Consider the following 27,500-nt stretch of genomic DNA (forward strand, 5'->3'; position numbering starts at 1 on the left):
AGAAATGAAAAAAGTTATAACTCCGCGTTATAATTCCACAGCGACCTTACGACCTGTAAAATATAGCCAAACGGAGTAGGGCCATCCTGAGGCCACTGCAGAAACTCTGCGGCCGCCGCACGTTTCCATCAATTCAGAGGGCGTACGGCCGCCGTATCCTCGCCACAGAGCAAATGTGACTTAGGCCTTAAGGCCCGGTCACACCTTGGCGTTTTAGCCAACGTATGCCGATTTTTGATTTTTTTTTCTAAAACGCTGGCACACGTTGAATAAGTTATGGGTAAGTTTTGATAACATTGAGAGCACGCTGAAAAACACTGCCATACGTCGTTGTACGTTGGCTTTAAACGTTGTACTTTTTGGTTGTCCTCAAATTTTTTCATGCTTGAAATTTCATGACGTATGCCGGCGTATGACTCACACGTTCCGCTACGCTGGCCACAAGTTGTATGCACGGTCTGAGATCGTTGACAGACGTCAACACATGCTACTTGTAAGTTAATCATAAGTTGAGACACGCCGAGGTAATGTTTAGCGTACCCGAAACTTATTTCTAACCTATGATTAACGTGTTGTTGGCACGTTACGCGATCGTTGCCACACAGACAGACGTTACTTTTAAGTTACTCATAGGCTGAAAGACGTCGGTATAATGGATCGTCCTTGCGTCAGCGTCCACGGCCATGGCCAGGACACTTATTTGCAGCATTCTTCAAACTTTTCTTCGGCATGACGAGGATGTTCACACTTCGATGTCTAGCTTGGCTATGATTCCAATTGTCCATCGGCAGCGTCTATTTAAAATAGTCGAGTTTGAGCGTTTTAACACGTTCAGAAGAAACGCTTCAAATTTCCAAACCCCAGCGTCAAAAAACAAAGGCGAGTGACAGCAATTGAAATCGTTCATTGGAAACAATGAAAATAGTTGAGTGGTACCGTTTAAAAGTCGTTGAGTGTAAAAAAAATCCAATTGTTGAGCGCAAGCGTCCACTTTGAATAGTGGAGATGCAGCCATTTAAATCGTTGAGTGGCAGCCTATGAATAGCAAACCCTACGTCACCGGCAAAGATAAACTGCCGCACGATATGGATAAGTTAGGCTGTCGTTGGGCATAGTTTGTGAACGCCGGCTTCACGATAATTATTCGTTGGTATACCGTATCTATAAGTAATCAAAGCGCTCTCTGCACATTACTAGTTCATTGTGCATTTGTCCAACCCATTATGAATAGACCTAAATCGTAAAAACAAGCCATAGCTCATTGTTGAAAAAGCCCCATAAAAAATTAGCCACGAAGAACTTCGAACAATGGTGAAAAGATGTCTCCTACCCGTGGACACGCGGACGCAAGGAGGATCCATCATAACCCACACCCTCCCCCTCACACTCACCTACTGCTGCCAACATGAACAAACTACTACTAATACGAATACTAATACTGATACTGATACTGATACTGTTACTGCTGACGTGGCCATCGACTCAAAAAGGACTCGAAAACACTGTTGGGTTCCCCTTTTATGAGCAGCATTTTTATATACAAATTCCCAAAACCGCTGGGAACACGTCTTTATATGGCAGTTGTAAGCTAGAAACACGTTCATTTATTTTTTTTGTCGACCGGAAGACGTCATTGGAATACGTCTACATACGTCGATGTGTGTTGGGACTACGTAAAGAATTGGTTCAAAGCACGTCAAACATAAGTTAGAAATAAGTTTCGCGTAAAAAAGACATTACTGCGACGTGTTTCGACTTACGAGTAGCTTATAAGTAGCCTTTGTGGACGTGTGTAAGCGTCCACATATCGTGTGTAAAACTTATCCCCATCGCATGCGGAACGTGTCATACGCCGAGTACGTCCAGAAATTTTGAGCATGTTTAAAATTTCTTGACATACTGTACTTACTACGACGTATGATAGCGTACTTTAGCGTTCTACTCACGTATACCAAACTTACTCATACCGTATTTGACGTGCCCCAACGTTTTAGACACATTTTTCTTAGGTCGGCATACCCTGGCAAGATCGCCAAGGTGTGACTGCGATGTTGTCACTTCCATTTCTACGGCAGTTATTATTCGAATCGTTGTGCGTCAGCCTTTTAATACGCTACGTCACGACATCGTCGGCGATGCGTGCAACGCGCTATGCCTAAGTTAGACTATCGTTAGGCATTGGTTGTGTAGGCCGACAACAGGTTCAGCATTCGTTGGTATAAGTTATCTATAACACAACGAAACGTTCTGTGTCCGTTACCAATGCGTTATACATAAGACCAAGTCGCTATGAATACGTCCGAATCTTTAAAAAAAAACATCAAAAGTTCAACGTAAGCCAGCGTTTTACATACATTTTAATACGTTGCCATCGCTGGCTAAAACGTCAAGGTGTGACCGGGCCTTTACCAACACACAATATGCATGTGGCGCACTCTTCTTCAATCCAAATCTCCGTTAATAAATATATCTGTCCCCTTTTCAATCCGAATCTCCATTAATAATTATATCCAATCCTTTCCCTCAATTCCCTGACACAGATCAGTGCTGGCACCGTGCATCTCACCGCCTCTGACACGATGCTCGATGGCGGGCGGACCTGCGTGCTGACCACGTGTGCAATGGCGGACCCACGCGCACTGCACGGGGTATGTTCGATGGCGGGTGGACCCGCGCGCTGACCACGTGTACAATGGCAGACCCGCATGCACTGTACGGGGCATGCTCGATGGCGGGCAGACCCGCACGCTGACCATGTGTACAATGGCAGACCTGCACGCACTGTACTGGGCATGCTCAATGGTGGGCGGACCTGCGCGCTGACCACATGTACAATGGCGGACTCGCACGCAGCCCGTGATACTTTATCATCATACAGAAAGGGGCACGAATAACACACATCTTTGGTCGTGTCTGTGCATGGGGTTACAATAACATCTTTCCGTCAGTCTTCACTCACCACGACAGCCACAAACGTCTCCGACAGGCAGCAGACATCCACCCGTTCCTCCGCCTTGATGCAGCTGCTACCAGGCAGAGGCATGCTGTGTGGCTGGATCGCTCGGGCCACACGGCCCACCATGGAGCAGGCACATTGACCGGCGCCAACCACGGGTCGCCGGGGCATGACACAGGGTTCGGTGCAAAGGGATTAACATCACGGAGTTTGGTGTAAGGCAATTCATATCACGGGGTTCGGTGCAGGGCGATTCATGTCACAGTGCTCGGAGCAAGACGATTCCGCAGCTGGGAACCATCTGGCCGGAAGTAAAGTGAAGCTGCTTCCGGTTATGGTGGCCGGCCTGTGTGCTTGCCGGGGCACAATCAGAGCGCCCGATTCGGATGACGACACATCACTTCGGGTCGTCACCCCCTGCCGCACCACAGGATCTATAAAAGGACGGGTCACGGAGCCACGAATTGTGTGTTGTTACTCGGTGTCGTTCCTGCTAGTCGTTCTTGCTCGTCGTTCCTGCTCGTCGTTCCTGCCCGTCATTGCTGTTGGCTCGTTCTATCGGGCTTGGGATCACCAACCTACCCATTCACCTGCTGACTCCACCTTCTTCACCACCTCGCCGCTCTTCTCCACCCACTTGCTTCGGGCTTTGCCTCTCTCCACCCATGGCTTCTGACTCCACCCAAGTCCCTCCCTTCATGCCCGACAGTCGCGTCTCATTCTCTGGACTGATGGCTGACTGACTGATGGCTGCACAAGTGCCATGAAGCAAGAGATGATGCGCCAGCTGTCAGGGAAGTATTGCCCAGCGGAGCATCACCCCCAAAACGTACTGGTGGCGCCGTCGGGCAATCATTCAAGGTACTGAGAGACCGTTAGCCTCATCTCCTCGCCTCTTTTTCTCTTCATTAACTCCTCTACGTGTGTGTGTGTGTGTGTGTGTGTGTGTGTGTGTGTGTCTTGGCACTTGTCCTCACACTTAAGTTAAGATTGTGCAATAATTATATCAGGATAACTCTGCTCTGCGTCTGCTTTTGTAAGTTGCTTGTATATTGCCGCACCTCTCACATTTCTTTCTCTTCCTGCAATGGACAACAATAAACAACATTCACTGTGAAAGATATCTTTCCTCGCCTGCCTGTAATAAATCCTTTGTGGAATTGTTCCAGCTTGTTTTCGTCCTTTCTTTCATTGATCCAGTATGGTCCGTATCCTAACTTAGCCGGGACTTTATTCCAAACGATCCGTTCCTTTTAGCCGGTACGTCTTTGGCAGTGTCGCTCGGCTGCATCTGATCTGGTTCGGACAAGGCGCACCGAGGGCATGTCCCCCGGTAATTAGGTAACGTGATTCATTCGGTAACCTGATTAAACCACAGACGGGAGGACCCTAGGCCACGTGGTTGAGTTATTGGCGTTCACGGTTGGTTAGCGATCTGCCGCGTCACAGAATTATCCATGTGCAACAGCCTGCAATTCCGGGGTGTCTGGTGGGACCCCCAGATAGCTTCCCCCTCCCCCCCCCACCGCTGGTGGTCTTCTCACCCGACCCCCGGTCACACACACACATTTCACACACACACACACACACACACAAATATGTTTATGTATATATGTGTATGAATACTTGTATGTATATCTATGTGTATATATATATATATATATATATATATATATATATATATATATATATATATATATATATATATATATATATATATATATATATATATATATATATTCTCCTTCCATGCTCTTCGAGCCAAAGAAAGCAACCATTTGAAAGGCTACATTAGGTAAACCCATTGCTGTTTCAAACCCTCCCAGAGTTCCTCCACTGTTGTAAGGACATTCACAAATAGTACTTACATGAGAATCCCAATACAACACACCCTCTCAGCTGCCGGACCGGTTTCATCGCTTATTGGCGAATCATCAACGACAGCGCAGAGAGAGTTGCCTACCAACGAGTCTTCCAAGCACATACCATGCGCAAATGTCAAAAGCAGTCAACATAAAAAAATTGAAAAACATAGACCCACGCATCTCTCACTTGTGAATGGAGGAAATAATCAATTTGCTCTCAACTATTCAATTAACCCAGGTGGCTAGGATTATATAAATAAATCAACTCCTCCCATGCTCTTATAGTCAAGGAAAGCTGCATCGAATAACCAAGAATGACCTCCCATGCTCTTCCAGCTGAAGAAAGCTGCATAAAACAACCGTGAAAGGATATGTATTGTTTTGATTGTGTGGGTAGATGTAGGTATCTAATCGGGAATACAGCATTGTGTGGAGTTGCTTGGTCCATGGACGTGTGGGAGGCATCTCGATGTAACGGAGTAGGTAACCTGTGTGCTTGTGTTACGTGTCACCACACGAGGGGGTGGTGTTCGTGTTAAATAGGTTGGGTTTAAGAATAAGCTTCCCCAGTATGTAATCATCCCTCTGTGATTTTTCCCCATGTTTTTATATTTCAAGATTGGCAATAAAGGAAGGGAACACGTCCCTAAAACAACTACAGGTGGGCAGAAAGCCCTGCCTTCAAAGGGTGACAACAGGTGGAGTCATGCCCCCGAGGCTGATGGTTGATGGGCGTGACATCAGAAGCTAGCTGAGCAGGCAGAAGCTGAGGTTTCGTGCAAGTAGGCCACACCCCGGAGGCTGAGGAGAGATCGGCGTGATCGAGAGAAAGGTTGAGAGCACATTTTGAGAGGGTGTGTGGGAGCATCATATTGAATAGGACAAGAGATTGGCTGAGCGCACGCACGAGGTCAGTGTGAGGAACGCACGAGGCAGAGTTGATTTCAGAAGAGAATCACAGGCAGGAGTTCAGGGCTTGTGCATTTTTTGAGAGTCATGATCAGAGTGGAAGCACGAGGCATATTGTTGGAGAGGCGAGAGCAGAGGGTGAGCGCACGCCGAGGAGGACGACACGACCCTTGAAGTCATGTTGAGGCGTTTTGGCTCATGTGGTGAAGCAAGACGCTGGCCTTTGGCTCTTGGTTGGGTCGGTGAGGACAATCAGTGTACGAAGCCGTTACACTGGGGCTCTGAGCCTTGGTGTGGAGTGCCGCTCATGGATTGCCTGGCATGCGTTTGTCCTGCTACGAAAATGAAAGACGCGCCATTTTGTGCGCATCTGCATGTGCGAATAGGAGCGCCTCAATTCCAAGTTCCACAAGGACCAGCTCTGGGCCAAGCTAAGTTCCAAACTTCTTGAAAGGAGGGGTTTTCTTTTTATTTTGTGTTCCCTTTGTCTGTATTTGAGTCTGTGTGAGGAGGCACCTCAACTTTTGGATTTATTATCATGATTTTTATCATTACCCTTTTGTATTATTGTCCTTTGTAAATATTTGTTTATTTTCATTGAATGTATTCCTTTTTAAGAAGCTGTAGCTGAGTATTTGTAGTGGGGTTTGAGTGTAAACCTCCCCCCTTGTGCTGTCCTGGTGCAGCGCCCCTGTGCTGTGCTCCTCCGCCCCTCCACCATCGCGCCCCCTTCCTGCACGAATCTCTGAGTCTCAGCAGTAGGCCTTCATGAGAGAAGCTTTGCCATCCATTCAGGTAGGGGTTAAACCCACTGGACATGACAGTATCATATGTCTCTAATGGCCTCCTCCTGCATTGAAGTTCCTTGCAACTTGAGGAAAAGCAAGGAAGCTCAATGCAGAATGAGGCCATCAGCCCATCATGCCAATGATTTCTGTCAATATACTTGTACCTCTCTATCTGCAATGTTTCCAGGTACCTTTACAATTACAATTTGAACCTCTCTACCGGGAAACAATTCCACACATTAGTTACTCTCTTCCCGTTAGACCACTCCATGCATTACCTCCTCTCTGAGTAATAGACCCTTGCCTTAAAGTTGTCAGAACTCTCCTCTACTTCACTCTCAGTTTATGATCCCTGCTCCATTCACTGTCTATTCTGCTAATAAACCTTTTTACATTTCTTCTGTCTATACCCCCTCATTATCACCTCCTATGTAACGTATAAAGTACTGGCTTCTTCAGCTGATCCTCAAAGCTGAGTCGAGCTTGCCCTGGAATCAATTGAGTTTCCATTAATGTAAATATGTGTGGCATCGCATCATTCCTGATGGGAGGGGATATTACAAATTATATGAAAATATGCCAATTCTGGAGGAATTAAGTCACCCATAAGAGGTGTGTTATGTGCATGACGTGCATAAATTGCTTGTTACGTGCATAAATCTTCAACATTTATTTTGGGGAGGGAATAAAGGGGGCAAGGAATTGAGTCTCAACAACATAACGCATCTATCATTACAATGAGATTCTACTTTACAAACATTAAAATAAGTAAATCACAAGTATACCAGCAATAGGTGGCCCAGCAGTCATGGGGATTGCCATGATACCAAGCATGGCTCCTATGGCTTGTCCAGCAGTTACTTGTCCAACAAGCTCAAAGGCTATGGGAGCCATAATTGAGATGAAAGCACCATCAGCTCCACCCATCAGTAAAACTGAGCAAATTAGCTCGGAGAAGGTGCGGCACAGCGGGACAAGCATCGACACCAGGCCAATCACAACAAAGGACAAAACCTGGTGGGTGGGATTTGGGTCAATGAGATATTGTATTTTGTGTAGCTCATCTATCTACGCAAGTCTGGATGTAATGTTACAATATTATGGTCTTGGTCTAACGTTACAAAAAAAATGTTGGCCATTACATTGAGTAAAAAACGTTTTTTTTTAAACTTTTTAAATCATTACTTTTAACTGAATCACAAGCAAATCAGTAAAACAATGGACAAATGAACACAGTATATTAGATTTGAACTTGGGATATCATTATCATTAGATATGGGAATGTGAAAAATGGAACAAGGCCATCTTTATAAGCCCTTGATAATATGTTCATTTAAAATTGTTTAATTACAACGTTTTTCCAAGTCTTTGTCTCAGGGCAAATCCACAAACACCAAGTTGAAGTAATACCACTTTCATCTCAAATGCCAAAATAAAAGCTATCACAAAAAGACAGATGTGAAAAACCTACATCACAATATCAGTCGGCAACAAGTCAACTATGCACACAAACCTGTAAATAGATTTTACTTGTTCCAGGCAGCCAGTCTGCGACATGTCCACAGGCAAGACGTCCAACCCCAGATGTTACTCCCAAGCAAACCAAAAGAATTTCGCCATTTGCCTTGGGAAACCTTTCAGAAACAAACTTCATCTGGGATAAACAATGACATATAGTTAGATAAGTTTCAGACCAAGCACCCCCCCCCCGCCAATTTTTTTTCTCCTTTCATTACCATCCAAGTTTCCCAATAATTTTGGCACTCACAAGTTTTCTTTTCTCATCGAAATTGCAACAGTGAAGTTAACACATGTGAGGGCACATGTACATTTCAAGCCATTTACGTATTACGTAAATGCAATTGGAATTGCTTTCATCTGTTATGTCTGAGAAACGGAGGGGTTTTTTTCTTGGAATGGTGAAGGAGATAGTGAGGGAGGAATTTGGAAGAGGGTTACTGTTGGGATGCATCTGGAAAAAACCTGCAAGGCTTTCTTCAGACTATGTGGACATGTCTGTTGAAAACTTTATTATATTGTTTTGTAAATACCTCCCCCCCCCCCCCCCCAACACCCTCTCCCATCACTTGGGGAGTAAACCTCTGAGTTTAATCACCTGCTTGAAAGGAACATTGCCAACAATATCCAAGCTGCTTAAAGCAATGGTGAACAAATCACATTTAATATCGAATGTATAAATAAGGTTTCGAGCATATATTTTTCACGCGAACAGACTACAATAACCTTCACCCTTGTTCAACATGAAAGTGATGAAAATGTATGTTTGTAAAGCCTACGTATCTTGTGGGGTCTTGATCCATTTTGCAAGTTAAAATAATGGCAAAAGCTGCTTTATCCACAGCATCAAATGGCAGAGACAAAGTGTTTGTGAGCAATTCATATATACACCAAGTGTCACGATATTTTATGATCACATTACATTGACGTCATGCACATAAATTATATATGTGTGTGTGTGTGTGTGTGTGTGTGTGTGTGTGTGTGTGTGTGTGTGTGTGTGTGTGTGTGTGTGTGTGTGTGTGTGTGTGTGTGTGTGTGTGTGTGTGTGTGTGTGTGTGTGTATGTATATGTATATGTGTGTGTGTGTGTGTGTATGTATATACATACATACACACACACACACACACACACACACACACACACACACACACACACACAAACGGGCGTAGTGGCGTGCGCCTGTAATCTGGCGACTCGGAGGCTTGGGTTGGAGGATCGCTTGAGGACGGGAGCTCTGCACTGGGCAGGGTGTAGAGCAGCCCGGAATCATGGTGAAACCCAAATCCTGATCCCTGTGTCGTAAGAGGTGACCAGGGTTGCGTCAGGAAGGGCATCCGGCGTAAAACCTGTGCCAAATCAGTATGCGGATCATAACGGATGATCCGCTGTGGCGACCCCTAACGGGAGCAGCTGAAAGAAGAACATATGTATATGTATATACATATATAAATATATATATATATATATATATATATACATACATACATACATATAGTATATACACATTCATACACACACACACACACACACACACACACACACACACACACACACACACACACACACACACACACACACGGTGTGTCAATAAAAGGTTAACCGCTTGAAATGATCTTTGTACTCTTCGTCTACCTTAATATTTTTTTGTTTTGCAGCAGTGATCAATGATCTTTGGAGAAATCATTCAAGTATAATTTATTTTCTGTGTGAAAAGCACAAGGTGAGCAGATGGGAAAGTGAGCCTCAAATCAATAGCAGTAAACCATGAAACGAGAGCCAGACTGGCAAACACAAGCAAGTGAACACCATCAAAATGAAGCAAAATTTTGACTACGTTTCGCTCAATGGAAATTGATCAGAAAAAAAGCTTGCGAATACACCAAGGAGAGAAAGCTGGGAATACATACAGCATCGCTGAATGATGAAATACAGAAAACCCCTTTCTTGACCGCAACATGGTGCAGAGTAGGACAAGTCGAATCATCAACGGATAATGAAACTTGCCTGAGTAAAAGCAAGCAAATGCGACAACAACATCGTTCAAGATCTATGCCCTGAAGATTTTTTTTGGTGGGGGGGGGGATCAGAATTATAACTCAGTATTATTGAAAGGTCAAATTACTTTATAAGATACAGTACTTGGATTTTATACTTTCATGAAAATGTAAAATCTAATTAAATTAACAAATGAATCACATGAGTGACGTCCCATTACAATGACGTTACACACCAAGCAAATTTGGTTCGACAATTATCTTGTTGCAGATTCACAGACAATGACGATGCATAAACAACTAAAACACACTAAATGGAGGTACTCACTCATGCAATACCGCCCAGAGGATGCCAACCTATACTGTCATGTGGCTGCAGAATGAGTAAATATAGTTCTGTACTAAATTTCATTTTATATTTTTTCTTGCAAGCTCAAAGTTGAACTCATCCAAGAGGTTCGCAATCTGAAACTCAGAAGCACTGGACAGCCAGGGGTTCGAATTTGCACCACGGTTGACGTTTTTTTGATGATGTCGATGCCCACACATAGCATATATATGAATGAAAGGTCTTTCTTTTGAGTCTTTTAGTTGCAGAGGTCATGTTAGCTGCCTATTGAAATGGGAACAGGTAGAACGACCTTGCTTTCGGTTGAATTAATCCAAAAAATAGTCGAGGTGCTGTTCAAATCATTAATTCGAAGCTACGAGAGGCATTTCCAAAAAGGAGAAAGCAGGAAGTTCAACTGGAGCTTTGTAAAATTTGGAGGGAGCTGAAGGGCAACACTATATCATTGACCTCGCTGTCAGATGTCACCGATTAAAGAAAACTTGAAATGCGACATCAGGGTAGGAGTTAGACGAAGTCACCGAGCATCACACGGGGGGAAGGAGGGTGTCAAAAAAAAAGTCACATTTTGCGTACAGCTCCTTATAACATCCCAAAAACATAGCCCTGGTCATGTGGGCCCTTCCATATTCAAATAAATTCGCAACTAAACATGGTATATGAAAGTGCTGTTGCCATTTGTTTACAATTGTGGTTTTATCGGGTTGTTGTGTAAATAAACGATGTGTTTCTTCATAAATGGCTTGCCTGCATTGCCAGCATTTTTTCACACAAACATTCTGGACAATTTGGGCTCCTTGGAGAGGTAAGTTAGCACAACTTTATTTGATAAATGGTGTGGAAATATCCTCATCACCTCAAATATCCTCATCACAGGGCTGCAACAATTGATCGATGCAGACACCTGTGCAGAAAATGTAAGTTCGTCCATCTTTGGAGTTTAGGTTCCAGTGTTCTTCAGTGGTCATTGGGTGTGGTTGTGTTGTGTTTAGGCTGCTTATTTACATGACAATAAATTTTTTTACCATCATAATTTTTTTCTAATAAATGGGAATAATTTTCTGCATTGAGCTGATGTTAAAAATAAAAAAATCTGTGACGACACGAGAGTCAAACCCAGGATCTCTCGCAAACATGGCGAAAGCTCTCCCACTAACACATGAGTCTACACTGCCCAAAAAACAGGGTGACATATTCCTTGAGCCCTGAGGCAACACAGAGCTGCATATGCCTATACTCCAGGGCCAACAAAGTCAGTGCGAACCTGCGAGTGGACATGAGGCATGAGAGTGGCATCTTCTAACAGCATTTATACAAGCAGCATTTACCTTTTGCATTTCAATGTTGTGTATATTAAAGATTAAATTACCAGGTGAACGTAGGGAACAAAGTAGCCACAGAGGGCCAATGGGACGCCGAAGGCCCAGAGGCGGAAGCCCAAGAATTTAAAAGGCTTGACGAATTCACAGGTGCACTTGAAGTCCGACCTCTTGAACTGTTTGGGAGCTCTAAACGAAGCCAGACAACCGGCACAGGACTTGGAACTCTCTTTGCTCGTAATTTCAGAGGTTGTTCGAGGTCGTGACACAGCCAGGGGGTGAGTCAGTGGTTGAAAATGTTGAGCAGGTGGACGATAACTGAGGCTGGCAAAGATTAGGACGACGATGAAGATGCTGAGAATCTGAGGTGTGGAAAAACGGATAAAAAAGGTAGGGGAGAGGGAGCTGGAAAGGCAGGGTGGAAAGACAAGGACAAAGCAGTGAAGAGCAAGAGATAATAAATAGCCCAAAAATGTAGTGTAAAAACAGGAAAAAGTGAAAGTACAAGGATTAAGAAATAATGGAGGGTTAAAAAAAAAAGTTGGTGAAAACAATAAAGAATATGTCAGAAGTTGCTCAAGTGTGTACACAGAAAGAGTAACAATTGGATCGATATCTGAGTCACAATGACAGAATGAAATCAAATTCTGAATGATCGAATTACAGCATGTTGAATTTGCTGATTAAAAAACGTTTTAATTTCAGCATTCAATTTATATTTGATAGCAAATTTAAATATGCCAAGAGAAAGGAAATCATTAAATGCTGCTTGTGATCCTTTCGTGCAGCTCGCATGAGATAGTCATGTCAACTAAACCTGCAGATTGAGCAGTTCTGTGGTGAAGTTGATAAAGCCTTGTTGCATTACAGTCCCTGGTATTGGTTTGAGTCTCATGACTGATCCACAGAAATTTCCATTCCTGGGGACAGAATGGCGACCTGTCCAGGATTTGCTCTTGGCCAAGGAAGTATTCACAACTCGTTCTGATAAATTGTGATGCCTCTTTTTGAATATGGGCCTCCATTACCACCACCACAGTTGGCATTACCCTTCAAAGCTTTCTCAACAGATCTTAATCTTCATCAATGTGGAAGGAAGGCCTGGTAGAATGAAGGAAAAAGTTGGAATATATGACTTCTCCTCAACCTAATGATTAGAAGATGGCAACATGGTGGATTCTTTTCTTTATACTATGCAGTTTATTAAAAGACCTTGTTGCCACCACCAAAATTAGATTGTTGGGTCAAAAATCCAACTTAGCGTTCAAGATGGCTGCCGAATATGAAATCACCCATCGCTCTGTTTGTATTCAGGTGTAATGTTGAATGACAGGTCTAAACTCATCTTATATATTTGAGGTCAAGGATTCCATTTTTTTCATATATAGGATTGATAGAGTCAATATAAAAAGCAAAAATGTAAAACAGCATCCAAAATGGTGTCCAATATGGCCGCCAAACATAAAATCACCGATACATCTGTTTATATTTTGGGTTGAATATCAAGTTAGGAATCCAAGCCAATATAATTGATGCCAAAGATTTAATTTATTGACAATGCAATTTTTAAACTCTAAACATACATATTTCAAGGAAATATCTATGAAGGACAGCATCCTCATCCCAAGGACTTTAATCCTCATCATTTGGATTTTTACACCATTGATCACACTCACAGCTTTGAGTGCAGCGGAGACCTCATTTCGTACAAGCACACTGACTTGTTAGGCACTGGTAGCCTGTCGGTGTGCAGTTACATGTTGTCAGTTGAACACATTGAATAGACACTTTCCCTGATCACTGGGCGAGGTTTCAATACACTACCTATAAATCTGGTGTTGGCTTCGTGGTTAGTGTGGCTGGCTTGGTATCCTAGGGTCCTGAGTTTGAACCCCGTTGGCTGCTGAATTAACACCAGGTGGGGTCGACTCAACCTGTTGCCCTCCCGATGTTGGCGAAATGAGTACCAGTCTACTGTTGAGGAGCACAGCATTAGCAGCACAGCCATGCTCCTAGAAATGATAGCTACCTGGCAGCCAAGCTGCCATATGCAAGAACAGAAACAGAACACATTATCTATCTTGGGCCAACCACAGTCAACAGGTGATAGAAGTCGTTCATAGGCCACCATACACTGTTTATAAGTGTCTGGTAGTGTACTCGATAAATGTGTTTTGCAAGAGCATATTTCGATCGGAGAAAGGTTCTCAATGTTTGTTTGTTTTTTTCTGAAAGAAGACATGCCTGTGCATGAATTGATGTCGCTTTCGTCATTGGATCACAAAGTTTACATGTGAATCCCTCACAAACAGACAGGGTGTTCTCATCTGGAAACTGTGCAACACCAAAATGTTGCAGGAATTGTGGAGCATCCTTAACAACTCTCCATGAAGATCTCTTCCCGATTCCCACCAACTGGCTTGTCATATCACAATATCACAACTAGTGATTGCATGGAAGGCCAACTGGTTTCTCTGAATGTGATTTTCACATTCTACTTTGTGCACAGCTATATAATTGAGATGTTTTGATGTCCCTGTCTTCATCAAGACCTCTTCATTCAGATGGTCAAGAGAAAAAACACTAATAGTCCAAGGATATTAGTGGCTTGACAAACGATTATGGTTCGCTAAAATCCGGCATTACTGGCATCCTTGGCATGAAGTAACATTTGTGTGTCTGCATCCTCATGTGTTGCAGAGAGTCTAGACACATCATGATCAACGAAGGAAAATGTCTACTCGGTATCTGCAAAGCCTCCACCAACCACGAGCTCTTTGGCATCACCATGGGGATGTAAAATAAGCTGTTCACAAATACATCGAGGAAGGTTTGCTTTGTTTTCATCTCGAGCAATATAGCTCTTCCAGTTGTCAGGAAACAAACTCATCTAAGCCTTTTTCAATCAGTATGTCACTGTTCTCAATGAAACCCTTTGCCACCTGACCAGCCATCAGCTCTATTTCCTCATTGATAACCTTTCCATTTTCAGTTAACTGCAACTTGAATGATTGCCATAACGTTTGCTTTCGAGTGTGTGGATTAATGTACAACCACTGCTTGATTACAGGGTAAGCCTGGTGTTGGCTTCGTGGTTAGGGTGGCTGGTTTGGGATCTTAGGGTCCTGAGTTTGAGCCCTATTTGCTGCTGAACGAACACTCGGTGGGGTTGACTCAGCCTGTCATCCTTCCAAGGTCGGTGAAATGAGTTCCAGTGTCCTGGTATAAGGACATAGCATCAGTGGCATAGTCGCACCCCAACAAGATGATAGCAACCTGGCAGCCAAGCGGAGGAGGAGGAGGAGGAGGAGGAGGAGGAGGAGGAGGAGAAGGAGGAGGAGGAGGAGAAGAAGGAGGAGGAGAAGGAGGAGGAGAAGGAGAAGGAGAGGGAGGAGGAGAAGGCGGAGGAGAAGGAGAAGGAGAGGGAGGAGGAGAAGGAGGAGAAGAAGAAGAAGGAGAAGGAGAAGGAGAAGGAGAAGGAGAAGGAGAAGGAGAAGGAGAAGGAGAAGGAGAAGGAGAAGGAGAAGGAGAAGGAGAAGGAGAAGGAGAAGGAGAAGGAGAAGGAGAAGGAGAAGGAGAAGGAGAAGGAGAAGGAGAAGGAGAAGGAGAAGGAGAAGGAGAAGGAGAAGGAGAAGGAGAAGGAGAAGGAGAAGAAGATTACGTGGTTCCAGAGTTTGCCCTTGATGATATTGTCACCCCACTTCCGAACCAGAGATCTTTCAGTCCAGAGTTATCCATGTGCTTCCTAATACGGCACTTTCAAAATGAGGTATTCTGCCCCCAGAATGCTCAATGCTCCATTCGCAGAAACCCCAGGTAATGTTGGCATTCAGGACATCATAAAGTATATTGTGTGTCAGAGATGAGTATTGTTAATTAAAATGGCTCACAAAGCTTCTGAAATAAGCTGAAAATATTGGAAAAAGTACCTGAGAGAAGGGGCTGTGCCTCTGCACAACGAAAGACTTCGATAACATTGTCAGCTCACCGAACGGGAAGCTGCTCGAATTGGAAACTTCAGACCATGTGGACCGGTGCAAGGCCCCAATGGACAAGCATTTCCAATACAAACCCACCGACGGATAGCTATCAGTAGTGGGTGGACTGTTTATCTGGATTGGGTGTTTCTGAACACTGATGGGAAAGGCATATCTGTGGCTTTTGAATGTGCAGAGTAAGTTTAAAATGATGATATTTACTATTAATCATGTTAAGAGTGAAGGGGAGGAGAAAGGATGGACCTATGGAAGCTAGGAGGGTTGCTATAAATATGTAGTTTGTTTGGTTCCGGCACCACAAGAAAATTATACTCGATTTTTACATTTATCGATGAAAGAAGACGCGCGCGCGTGTGTGTGTTTTTTATATATATTTATTGCGGCCGTTACTTGTATTAACAGGAAATGACAGGAAATCAACATCTCTCAGGGTCATCCACAGATATTTGTGGCATTTCCTCTATTTCCCCCCAAGTCGGATTTTCATTCAGGAACAGAACGGTTATGGTTAACCATTTTGAAATTTCCACTTTCATCTAAATGGTGAAAATTATGTTTAAAAGACCATTTGAATTCCATATTTCATGCTAGTAAGGGCAGGTTAAAAGTGCCCAGAGAGCAGAACCGAGTCACTGAAAACGCACATTCAGCTCATGTGCAAAAGACTTCATTTATGATTCATGTCTTTTTAAAAAAAAATTAAATGTTGAAGGCTTCACTCACGGACTAAATCGTCCTCATCGAGGCCAGGCCTTCAATAAAAGAACTGCACTGATGGAAAAGTAAGGAAAGAGAGAATAGTCTGAGAGTTGTTGAGGAAGTAAAAAAAATCTGCTTTTTGAAAAGGGAAAGGTCATGTGTTTGGGAAGATGTGAGAAGGTAAATAATTCCAGAGTTTAACAGTGGAGGGAAAGAAACAAACATTGTAATGGCCCACCCTTGAATTGCCAACGAATCACCTTGAATTACCATTGCAATGGCCCACCCTTGAATTCCTCAAAGTAGCATTCTGGGCCCTGATCTTTTTCTGGTTTTCATCAATGATCTCTCCGACTTTCTGGAAAATCCTCTATATCTCTTTGCTGATGACTCCACCCTCTGCCGTACCATCGGTCATCCCTCAGACCGGCAAGCAGCAGCTTCTTCGCTCACTGCCGATCTGGATAAAATCACAAACTTGTCCAACACATGGAACATGTCTTTCAATCCGGACAAATCTCACACTCTCACTATGTCTCTTCGAAAGGACCGTCTACAAAAACCCCCCATCCACTTTCTCAACAGTCCTCTGGAAGAAGTCCTTTCTTTCAAGCTTCTGGGTCTCACTATCTGCCATGACCTTTCTTGGGAAAGCCACATTTCAAACCTCGCCTCCAAAGCCAGTCGCCGACTGGGAATCCTCCGTCGTGCAAGGTCCTTCCTCGGCCCACCTGAGCTCCTGACCACTTACAAAGCTTTTGTCTGCAGCCGGATGGAGTACTGCTCTCCGCTCTGGGCTGGTGCTCCTGCCTCCCACCTTTCTCGGCTTCACGCTGTAGAAACCAAGGCATTTCGGATCATCGGCATCTCCCGCAATGAGGCTGAGTCTTTGGGCCTCTCACTCAATCACCGCAGGTTGGTCGGTGGTCTTTTTGTCTTCTACCGTCTCCTCTCCAGCCTCGTCCCCCCTGTTCTCTGAGATTTGTTCCCACCACATTTCCGCAGGGCGCTCAAGGTCCGCCAACAACCCCCTTCTGGTAAAACTACCAAAATCACAAATCACTGCTCATCTTCACTCTTTCATTCCTCTTTTTTCCCGCCTTTGGAATAAACTCCCTCACTCTATTCATTCCCATTCTTCCCTCCAGGCCTTCAAAACAGCTGTTCACCACCACCTATCACCCCCCATCCAAATCCTTGATCTTTTCTACCCCCGATAATCCACCCAAGCCCACCTCTTTCAAATTCCCTGCTTTCCTTCCTGAAAGTCCCTGTAATGTCCATCTTCTATTCCCCATGTTCCCCGTCCCATCCCTCTCCCTTCCACAGATCTCCAAATGTCTCTGTTCCCCACTATTTTGTCTTTCCCACTCCCTCCCCTCCTGTCTCATGCCCCCCTTGATGTGCGTTGTGTGTTAGCTCTCATACGAGCCTCGACAAGGTATACAAAAAAAAACAAAAAAAAAAACGACCACACAATAATCATGTGAAGTAGTGGCTTGTCAGGTATTGCTTGGTCTCAGTAGTGTTGGAGGTGCACAAGCAGCAAGTACTTGCGAGCAGAACCCAAAGTAATATCTGTAGAAAAGTGAAAGAGAGCCCACTATGCGGCATAATTTGAGCGGGTCGAGTTTCGAGGTCACATTGGTGGAGTTGATGAGTCGAATAACTTTTTTAGCACGCGAGACGCTGCTCTAAGAGAGCTCGGCATTGTTCTTCTTCTTGTTGTTGTTGTTCTTCTTCGTGTGAAGACAAAACCTTTAGGACTCGGCTCTTTTATACACAGGATCCGGATCTCCTTAAATACGAAACACCTGTACACATGCTCGCATTGAGGGTGCCTTTTGAGAGCGTCTATCATGAACTTTTAAATATATTCGGACATTTGCTTTAAAGTTTCGAAAAGTTCACTTTACTATTTAAAGATTATTCCATTTAATATATTGTAATTTCGTAAATACAATATTTTCTCTTCATGAACGAAGATCGTCCATGACGGACATGACGTGACGAAATATCGGAAGTTGTTTTTTTTTTTTTTTTTCTTAAAAAATTCTTCTTCGTCTTCTTGTTCTTCTTCTGGTGAAGACAAAACCTTTAGGACGTGGCTCTTGGACACATTTGTCCTTGTTTATTCAATTCTGTCCAGTAAGTATGTGGAGCTGGACCCTCCCCAGATGTGAGAGCAGGATTCTATACAAGGACAAATCAATCCTTTATATCGTTGGAGCAACTGTTCAGAGGAGAAGCATCTTTGACATCTGAACAAGACTCCTAATTTCTTCAGGACAAACTTAGCTATTTGCGTAATGCGTGGATTCCAGGATAAATTTGAAGTTAGAGTAATACCTAGTTGGTTTATTTATCACATGGCGTAATTGTTCAGTTTTCAAAGTTGATTGGAGAGTTGAGAGAAGTTTTAGAGAGAGAGAGAGAGAGAGAGAGAGAGAGAGAGAGAGAGAGAGAGAGAGAGAGAGAGAGAGAGAGAGAGAGAGAGATGAGAAGAAATTGAGTTTTTGAAGCATTAAACTTAACGTGATTACATTTGCCTCACTGGGAGATCTTGTCCAAATCGGAATTTAATGAGGTGGCTGTGATGAAACGAGATGTAGATCGAGTGAGGGAAGACGGAGCAGATGGTAAAGACATGGAGGAATGTAATGTCGAGTCATCAGTATACGAGTGCAGTTGGTTTTTATGGAAGAAAGAAGGTTTCATTGATAAAAAGAAGGATGAGTGTTGGAGACAGGACGGAACCCTGAGGTACACCTGTGTTGATAGGGAAGGGGGGGGGAGAAGTTGAACCATCAACAATTACGGAGATAGAGCGGTCGGAGAGAAAGCTCGATATGAGAGAGCAGAGTGAAGGAGGAAAGCCGAAAGAGGGAAGCTTGGATATCAAACCCCGATGCCAAACTCTGTCAAAGGCTTTTGAGATATTAAGGCCGACAACAAAGGATTCCCCGTCGTCTCTCAAAGAAAAGGCTCAGACATTTAGACTAGAATTATTTCTCGAAAAGGGCCCTGTATAAGGCTCGAGAAGCATTTTTTAGTAAATGTTGGGAACATGACTTTTTAACATAATTAAGGTATGCTGAATTCGACGAGCCCTGTTGCCAAGCTGAATTTTGAGTTATTGATCATCCAATTAGCATAAACAAAATGGCTGCCAAATTGACAATTTGGGAACTTTCTTGGGACAGGCACTACTATACCAGCACAATGCAAATCTATTTTACTTGTGAACAACTGTTAAGTTGTTAAGTTAACTGTTAAGTTGTTGAGGGCTTATGTCGGCCGGTTATATACTAATGATTCATTCTTGTTTGCAGGCGACAATGGATCCCGTGATTAGCTTGAAGAGGCCATCACCTGCAGACTACAGCCTGTGCATTTTCTGCGAAATGCATAAAGCCAGAAAAAACCTGAGTGAACCAACTGAGCATGGACTCACAACACTCAGGAACGCAGCCTGTAGCAAAAAGAAACTGAGGGACTCCAAAAATATAGACTTGATTGATCGTCTTGAGAATGCATTGGATTCTGCCACAGCCTTGTGTGGCATAGAAAGTGCTATGCCCACTTCACGGACAAGAGTAAAATAGAACGTCTTCAGAGGACTCAGACAGAGTATTCAACAGAGGGAGCAGGTTGCAGTTCAGGTGTTTCAGGTGGTAACAGGCGTTCATTGCGAAAAGGTGTGCAGCCAGTCAACTGGAGCCTTTGCATTTTCTGTGAAATTGCAAGTAAGAAGGCACGACTGATCTCCGTCATGACTAAGCAAATGAGTGATCAAATCACTCAAGCCTCACATCTTGACGACAAAGTTGGCCCTCGACTGGCAGGAGTGATTGACCTAATTTCAGCTGAAACCAAATATCATCTGCTTTGTCTTAGCACATTTAACAGGTCTACCTTGAAAACAAAGCAGGAGTCAGCAAATACAGACCTTGCTGATATGGCTTTGCCAAGAGCTCAATCAATCAGCTGACAAAGGACAAGTGATTCTTCTGGATGATGTATGGGAAAGGTATAAGGAGCTAGCTGAGGAATCTTCAACCATGATGCAGCCGTCCTATCAAAGCAGAAGAGGAACATTCAAGGAAAAGTTGCAGTCACAGCTTGGAGACATTTTCAATTTCTTTCAACCTCTTGACAGTTGTAGATCAGAACGAAAAACCGTATTGATTCCCACTAAGTACCAGCCAATAGCAGTTTTGCAGATGAAAGCAGACATAGAGGAGAGTGAGGAAAAGTTCGCCTTTCCTAAATATGAGCCCCAGGATGACATCTTCCATTCACTTGTTCATGTAACTATGAAAGTCCGTGGAAACCTAATGGAAACTCCAGGACACAAAGGGTTCTCTGTCAGTGAAGAAGATGGTATAGCATGCATTCCCGAGAGTTTATATATGCTACTGAGACTGATCGTCAGTGGCCAGGCATCGCTTGAAGATGATAGCCTTGGGAAAAATGAAGAACATGTCCTGAGCAGAGTTCTGAGTGTGGCACAAGATCTTGTCTACTGCGTCAGTGATGGGAAAAAAAATGGACTCCAAAACATGTTGGTCTTGCAAGTACTCTTCATCAAGCTACGCGGTCAAAAGACCTAGTACGATTGTTCAACAAGGCAGGTCATTGCCTGAGTTAGGCCTAAGTCACATTTGCTCAACGGCGAGGATACGGCGGCTGTACGCCCTCTGAATTGACAGAAACGTGCGGCGGCCGCAGAGTTTCTGTGGTAGCCTCAGGGTGACCCTACTCCGTTTGGCTATCTTTTACAGGCCGTAGGGGTCGCCGTGGAATTATAACGCGGAGTAATAACTTTTTTCATTTCTACGTTCGCCATAGCAATTCGACAAGCCGAAAAAAAAACTGGTAAAAAAATAAATAAATAAAAATGAACCCACTCGTTACCGTCCGTCTGGCCGCACGTTCGCCTTAGGGCCCCCCTGCGGTCGCCTTGCGGGCACCTTGAGGCTACCTTGCGTCTGCCTTGAAAATGATATGGCAGCCGCAGGGCCCCCTTAAGGTCACCGTGCGACATCAAATCAAAGACCGTACGGCAACCCCATGTTTTCTGTCTCCACAATTTCTAAATACGCCGTGCAGCTCCCCGAAAAATAAAAACACATGTGACCACTACATTGTGTGACCGTGGAAATACTGCGGCTGCCATATAATTGCGAGTGGCCGTAGATTTTAGAGACCCCACGGCCGCCGTGGCAAATGTGACTTAGGCCTTACGAACAGGTGTTGCAAGTAGACACTTCCTTGGCTGAGAGCACTCTCAAATCATTGGACAAAGCAACTGGTGCCATCATTCCACCAAACATTGAGGCAAATAAATTCATCCACTACACCTGTGATAACATTGACATCCTTGATGAAACACTTGATGGAAAGAATACCTTCCATGCAACTCAAATGGCAGCATGGCAATGAGGCCAAACAACTGATTCTTCTCTTAAATATCTCGAGTTATCCACAAGACATACTTTGATTGTGCCAAATGGCCTGGAGGAACTGCATCCTGTCAGTATAACTCGTGGAAACGGCGGTATATACCCATTGATGCAGTTTTCATCAAACTAGCAAGAGGCTCAGCAGCATCCTTGCAAGCATATCACGCATTGACTGGGTGTGACACCACCTCCAACATCGCGAATCACACCAAACGATCATCATGGAAGGTCTTTGAAGAGCACCATGAATTGCTGAAGAACTTGGGCATTGGTGAACTCACAGAGGAAACCATCAAATCTTCAGAAACCTTTGTCTGCAGAATATACAATGTGCACACAACAGACTCTGTTGATGGAGCACGACATTTATTGTTCTCCCAGACGGAGAAACCAGAAGCCATGGCCCCAACAAGTGATGTGCTCCGTTTCCATTTGATGAGAGTACACTATCAAGTGATGATATGGAGAAATTCCCACTGCCCCACACCTGAGCTCCCTGCGCCCTCTGAAATGGGATGGAGACTTGGGGAATCAGGACTGCAACCCATACTGTTGGCATCGAGTCCCATTCCAGACAGTTGCCTCGAGATGGTAGCCTGTGCATGTCGGAAACAATGCAAGACTCGACGCTGCACATGCCGGAATTCAGGATTACGATGCACATCAATGTGTGCATGCCCGCAACAGATTGATGATCAGACTCCTTGCATGAATACAATGTGATTTGCTTAAAAGAATTCCTGAATTCCGAGGCATTCCTGAAAACTGTTTATGCTGACTGAAATTTGTTCACGTAGCAGCATGATAGAACTTTGTTTAGTTTTTATGATTACAAACTCGCAACTTTAACTTCGACATTTTATTAATAAACATGTAAATATTAATTAAAATGCTTCACATATGTCTTAATCATTTTTCTTGACCCTCAAAACGTAGTTGAGACATCTCATTTGTCAGGTTTGCATGCATCGTAACAAATTTACAGCAGAAAATAGTTTTTTGGTAATGGCGGTAGCTAATTAGCATAATAATAGATTTTTGGCATGTTTCGAATTTTATTCGCTGTAGCTTTGATCTATTGCTCAAAGGACATTTCTAAAATGCGTACATGTGAACAATGTGCATTTATTTAAATGGTATAGTAGTGCCGGTCCCAAAAAAGTGCCCAAAATTGTGAATTTGGCAGCCATTTTGTTTATGCTAATGAGATGGTCAAAAGCTAAAAATTCAGCTTGGGAACAGGGCTCGTCGAATTCAGCATACCTTAATAATGTTAAAAAGTCATGTTCCCAACTTTTACTAAAAAATGCTTCTCGGATGCACATTTCTCAGAAATACGTCGAGTCTAATTCGTAATGTAAGAAAGGATATCACCTGTAGATCTTGCCTTCGAGGCAGACTTAGCTATTTGCAGAAATCGAAAATACCTGCATCACAGTTGTCATAGTTTCAATATTTGTACATGATTTCAAAAGTCACATTGCTTTAGAGAAAGTTATTTGCACATGAAATCCACCAATCGTAACAATGATGTTCTGGCATTCATATGGCCTGTGCCAATTCAGCATCATGACTTTGCAGTCCATCTTATCAGTGCAGTGTTGGCAACAAATGAAATCCTTGGCCACAATTATATTGGTGTGGACTCTTAACTCATTATTCAACCCAAAATACAAGCATATATATATATATATATATATATATATATATATATATATATATATATATATATATATATGTATATGTATATGTGATTTTTCATATGTTTGGCAGCCATATTGGACACCATTTTGGATGTTAATTTAGATTTTTTTCCTGACACATTGATTCTATCAATTTTATGTATTAAAAATAAAATCCTTGACTTTAAATATGTGGGTTTAGACATTCTGTCATTCAGCATTCTACCAGCAATACAACCAGAAAGAAAGGTAATTTAATGTGTGGTAGCCATCTTGGATTGTTGACTCAACAATCTGATTCTGAAGGTAGCAACATGATGGTTGGTTCTAAACTACAGGGTATTTATGACAAATTTATCATAATTCATTGCTTTTTGAAATTGGGGCTAAGCAAACTCAAATTCTAATATCTTTATGGAGAACTGCCTTCCGTCTATGTAATCTTGCACTTGTCTTCAAAGATTGTTATGTGGAAACTAAATACAGATATTTCTCCTTCACTCGTATCAATAAAGCAATGAGCATCACAAATGCAGATTAATTAATTAGTTTCTGCTGAAAATTTTAATTAGCAGGCAACACTAAAAATGTCTCCGATGCTGGCCTGGAAATTAAAATACAGTAACCGACAATAATCAGGAGGTCAAAACTTTTCAATTGAGATGTGTTCAAATAATAAAATTTTCCCAGGTTCTCCAGATTCATACTTTCAGTGTTTATTGTGTCCAATGTCATGTACACTTGGAAGGTGACATCACACAACTCCATACAGATTAGGACGCGGAGATTGCTGCGTATGTCCAAATGGGACGGCCCTGAACACTGACCGATGTCACTGTGATCAATTATCTGACTAAATGCCAGCAAAATTAATTTTCACTCCATTATTTTGGATGCTATTTAGTTAAATGGACCTGAAAGAAAAAACAAATCAAACAACAACAACAACAACAAAATCAAGAGTTCAATTTGAGCTCTTCCAAATTTTTATCCAATGCATACTTACGATGGATGAGCATTTGGATTTTACAATGGACAAAGATGAATAAAAGTAGAGACAACGAAAAATTCAGGCAAAGTGAGTTAACCTGGAGGGTGAAGGAGAGGCCACGAGGAGAGCAGGCACGTATGAGGAAGGGAAGAGCAATGGAAAAGCCAGAGGAACCCGCAGTCACTAATCCATTAACCAGGCCCAGACGTCTCCGGAAATACCTGCATCACAGTCGTCATCGTTTCAACATTTGTAGGATGGCTGCCACCCTGTACATCCAGGTATTATAACAGAATATAATACAACTTACAATCGTAGTTTCACTGTGGCATTCAAAAATGGGTATTTGTAATTGTTTCATGTAATATCAAAGATCAATTTTTTTATGTTACCTGCTGAGCATACTGATTCCAAATCAAAATATTAATGATCAGCATTTTTAAAACTGAAGGCACCACCAATGAGTAATACTACTACTCAGCAAGGTAAGACTCAGGTGCAATTCGACCACATAATGGTCTTCATTCGGAACTGTGCAGGCATCTTGCACCAAATGTTATCTCTTCTCCAAGGGGATAGGGGAAGACATAACGAGATGGATGGGGACTAATGGCAGATGACGAAACCCAACCTCATTGTCTTCATGGCTTTGCGTGTGGTGACATTGGCGATGAAGTTCGGAAGAGGAATACAATCAAGTGGTGACAAAACAATACAATAGCAAATCCCAACATTAAAAAAATTAAACCCATCCATTCCTTTTTAGCTCACCTGGACTTTAGTCAGGTGAGCTTATGCGATCGAGCAGTGTCCGTAGGTGAGTACGTCAGTGAGCAGTCTGTAAACACTTCAGTCATTATCGCTTGAAACAAACACATGGTTTTGATGAAACTTGGCCACACGCTTCCTATGTGATGTAAACAAAGGTGTGTTGACCACATCAAAATCTGTGCTAATTAAGGGTGTCTACGGTGGTTTTTTGACCCCCTTCCCCCCCCCAAAAAAAATAGGTATTTGCTCTGTTCTCCAAAACTACACTCCCAATGTTGATGAAACTTGACCACAACCTTCATCACCCGTGACCTACCAAAGTGTATTAACTGCATCAAAATCTGCACTCATGAAGGGGTCTATGGAGGGGGTGGGGGGGAGTTTGACCCCCCAAAATAGGTATTTGCTCTCTTCTCCGAAACTACACACACAAATTTGATAAAACTTGACCACAACCTTCAACAACCGTGATGTACCAAAGTTTGTTCACGACATTAAAAAAAAAACAGGGTCGAAGGAGGTCTTTGGGCGGTTTGAGTGACTTTTGCTTCTGATCCAGGTGGGCTTCAGGATGTGCAGTCCTATTTTTATCTTTACAGAATCTGCTAAAGCTCATGAAGGAGCTACAACACAAAAAACACATACACATGTCGTTCGACATGCGTATGCAACGCGGCCTCAGCCTGCAGCTTGGTGGGCACTTTCAACTCCCTCCAGGCGAGGACAAGGGACCGAGCTTTAGAGACTCCCCTTTGCAAAGTTCCTCCTGCCAAGTTCCCAGAGCACTCTTGGCACCAGTGACACCATCTTTATGGAATCACCTTTCTCATCGCACTTGGCAGGGAAATTAAGGAGGCATTTCCTTCTCCCCATGGATGTCAAATTTCTGGTTGTTTATCTGTGCTCTATCCTTCAAATGCTGAGCATCAAGCAAGGAAGCAGCATGCACCGCTTCTAAAGTATTTCGTATGATTCAGCCAGGGTCGGAATTGATCCACCAACCTCGCAGATTCAGAGCGGATCTTCTAACTATTATGGCACCATTCCAGTGAGTGGTTCCGGTGCTTCGTGTCTCCTTCCCGAATTCGTCCCCTCTGTTTCTGTTCAGTTTTTGCAAACAGCCTGGTGCACAAAGTTGCACTTTCGATCGTAGTTTATGTTTGATGTTTAAAGCAAAGCAAAAGAGGGAGAGAGGAGCGGTGTGATGCAGATTGCTGTGTTGTCCTTCTATTGTTCATAACAAGGCCTAATGACCCAGGATCCTAAAGACCACAAACAGCCTGCCCAGTTCCATTCCTCCTTGAGACCTCAGTTTGTTCTCTGCCATCCATTTCGGGTGTCTCTGATGACATTCGGATATTCAAATCCTTGGGATGTCTGAGAACTGATTCTCCTGGTGACGTTTATTTTCTCCTTGGTAACTCTCATCACCCGAAGGAGTAATCACTCCCAGTGACTCACCATGGCCGAGCTGTCGGTGACGTTGATGGAGAGTGTCAGGGGATAGGAGGGGTCACCACAGGGGGCATGGCTGGAGGCGCTGATTGCACAAAACCAAGCGGGGTGGCAGGACATGGGGTTCATTTCGATGATAACCGAGTAGATTCCCCTACAACCAAACAGTAAAATGTGTGAAGATTGTTCAGATGGCACCTTTAGTGTATACGTGCACAAGCGACAGTTCCCAGTTTGAGTTTTTCTTTGCTTTGATTTATGACGGTATACTATTCCATGTGGAAAACCTTTTTGTTCATTTCCATTTTGATGTATTTTTGGTGATTGGTTGATCAAATGTTTTATATTGATATGAAATGTTGAATGTATATTTTGATATATATATATATATATATATATATATATATATAAATATATACATACATATATACATATATATATATATATATATATATATATAAATATATACATACATATATACATATACACACACACACACACACACACACACACACACACACACACACACACACACACACACACACACACACACACACACACACACACACACACACACACACACACACACACACACACACGAACCAAAATATTATGACCACTAACAGGTGAAGTGAATAACATTGATTATCTTCTTACAATGGCACCTGTCAAGGGGTGGGATACATTAGGCAGCAAGTGAACAGTCAGTTCTTGAAGTTGATGTGTTGGATGCAGGAG

At 43.1% G+C, this 27,500-nt stretch overlaps 1 protein-coding gene across 1 annotated transcript in view; it reads right to left on the reverse strand.

Annotated features, from left to right (window-relative positions):
- The window catches only part of SLC16A10 (solute carrier family 16 member 10), a 99,582-nt gene that overhangs the window by 22,100 nt on the left and 49,982 nt on the right, over positions 1 to 27,500 (reverse strand). The window contains exons 4-7 of the mRNA XM_085879928.1: positions 24,634 to 24,757; positions 11,752 to 12,063; positions 8,032 to 8,172; positions 7,304 to 7,532 (exon numbers count right to left, since the gene is read on the reverse strand). Of these exons, the coding sequence (XP_085736054.1) occupies positions 7,304 to 7,532; positions 8,032 to 8,172; positions 11,752 to 12,063; positions 24,634 to 24,757 (806 nt within the window). The remainder of the gene's footprint in view (positions 1 to 7,303; positions 7,533 to 8,031; positions 8,173 to 11,751; positions 12,064 to 24,633; positions 24,758 to 27,500) is intronic.

Source organism: Eptatretus burgeri, chromosome 4 (genome assembly GCF_056783735.1).
Source record: "Eptatretus burgeri isolate ZD-2024b chromosome 4, Ebu_testis_v1, whole genome shotgun sequence".
In the NCBI taxonomy this organism is placed as follows: domain Eukaryota; kingdom Metazoa; phylum Chordata; class Myxini; order Myxiniformes; family Myxinidae; genus Eptatretus; species Eptatretus burgeri.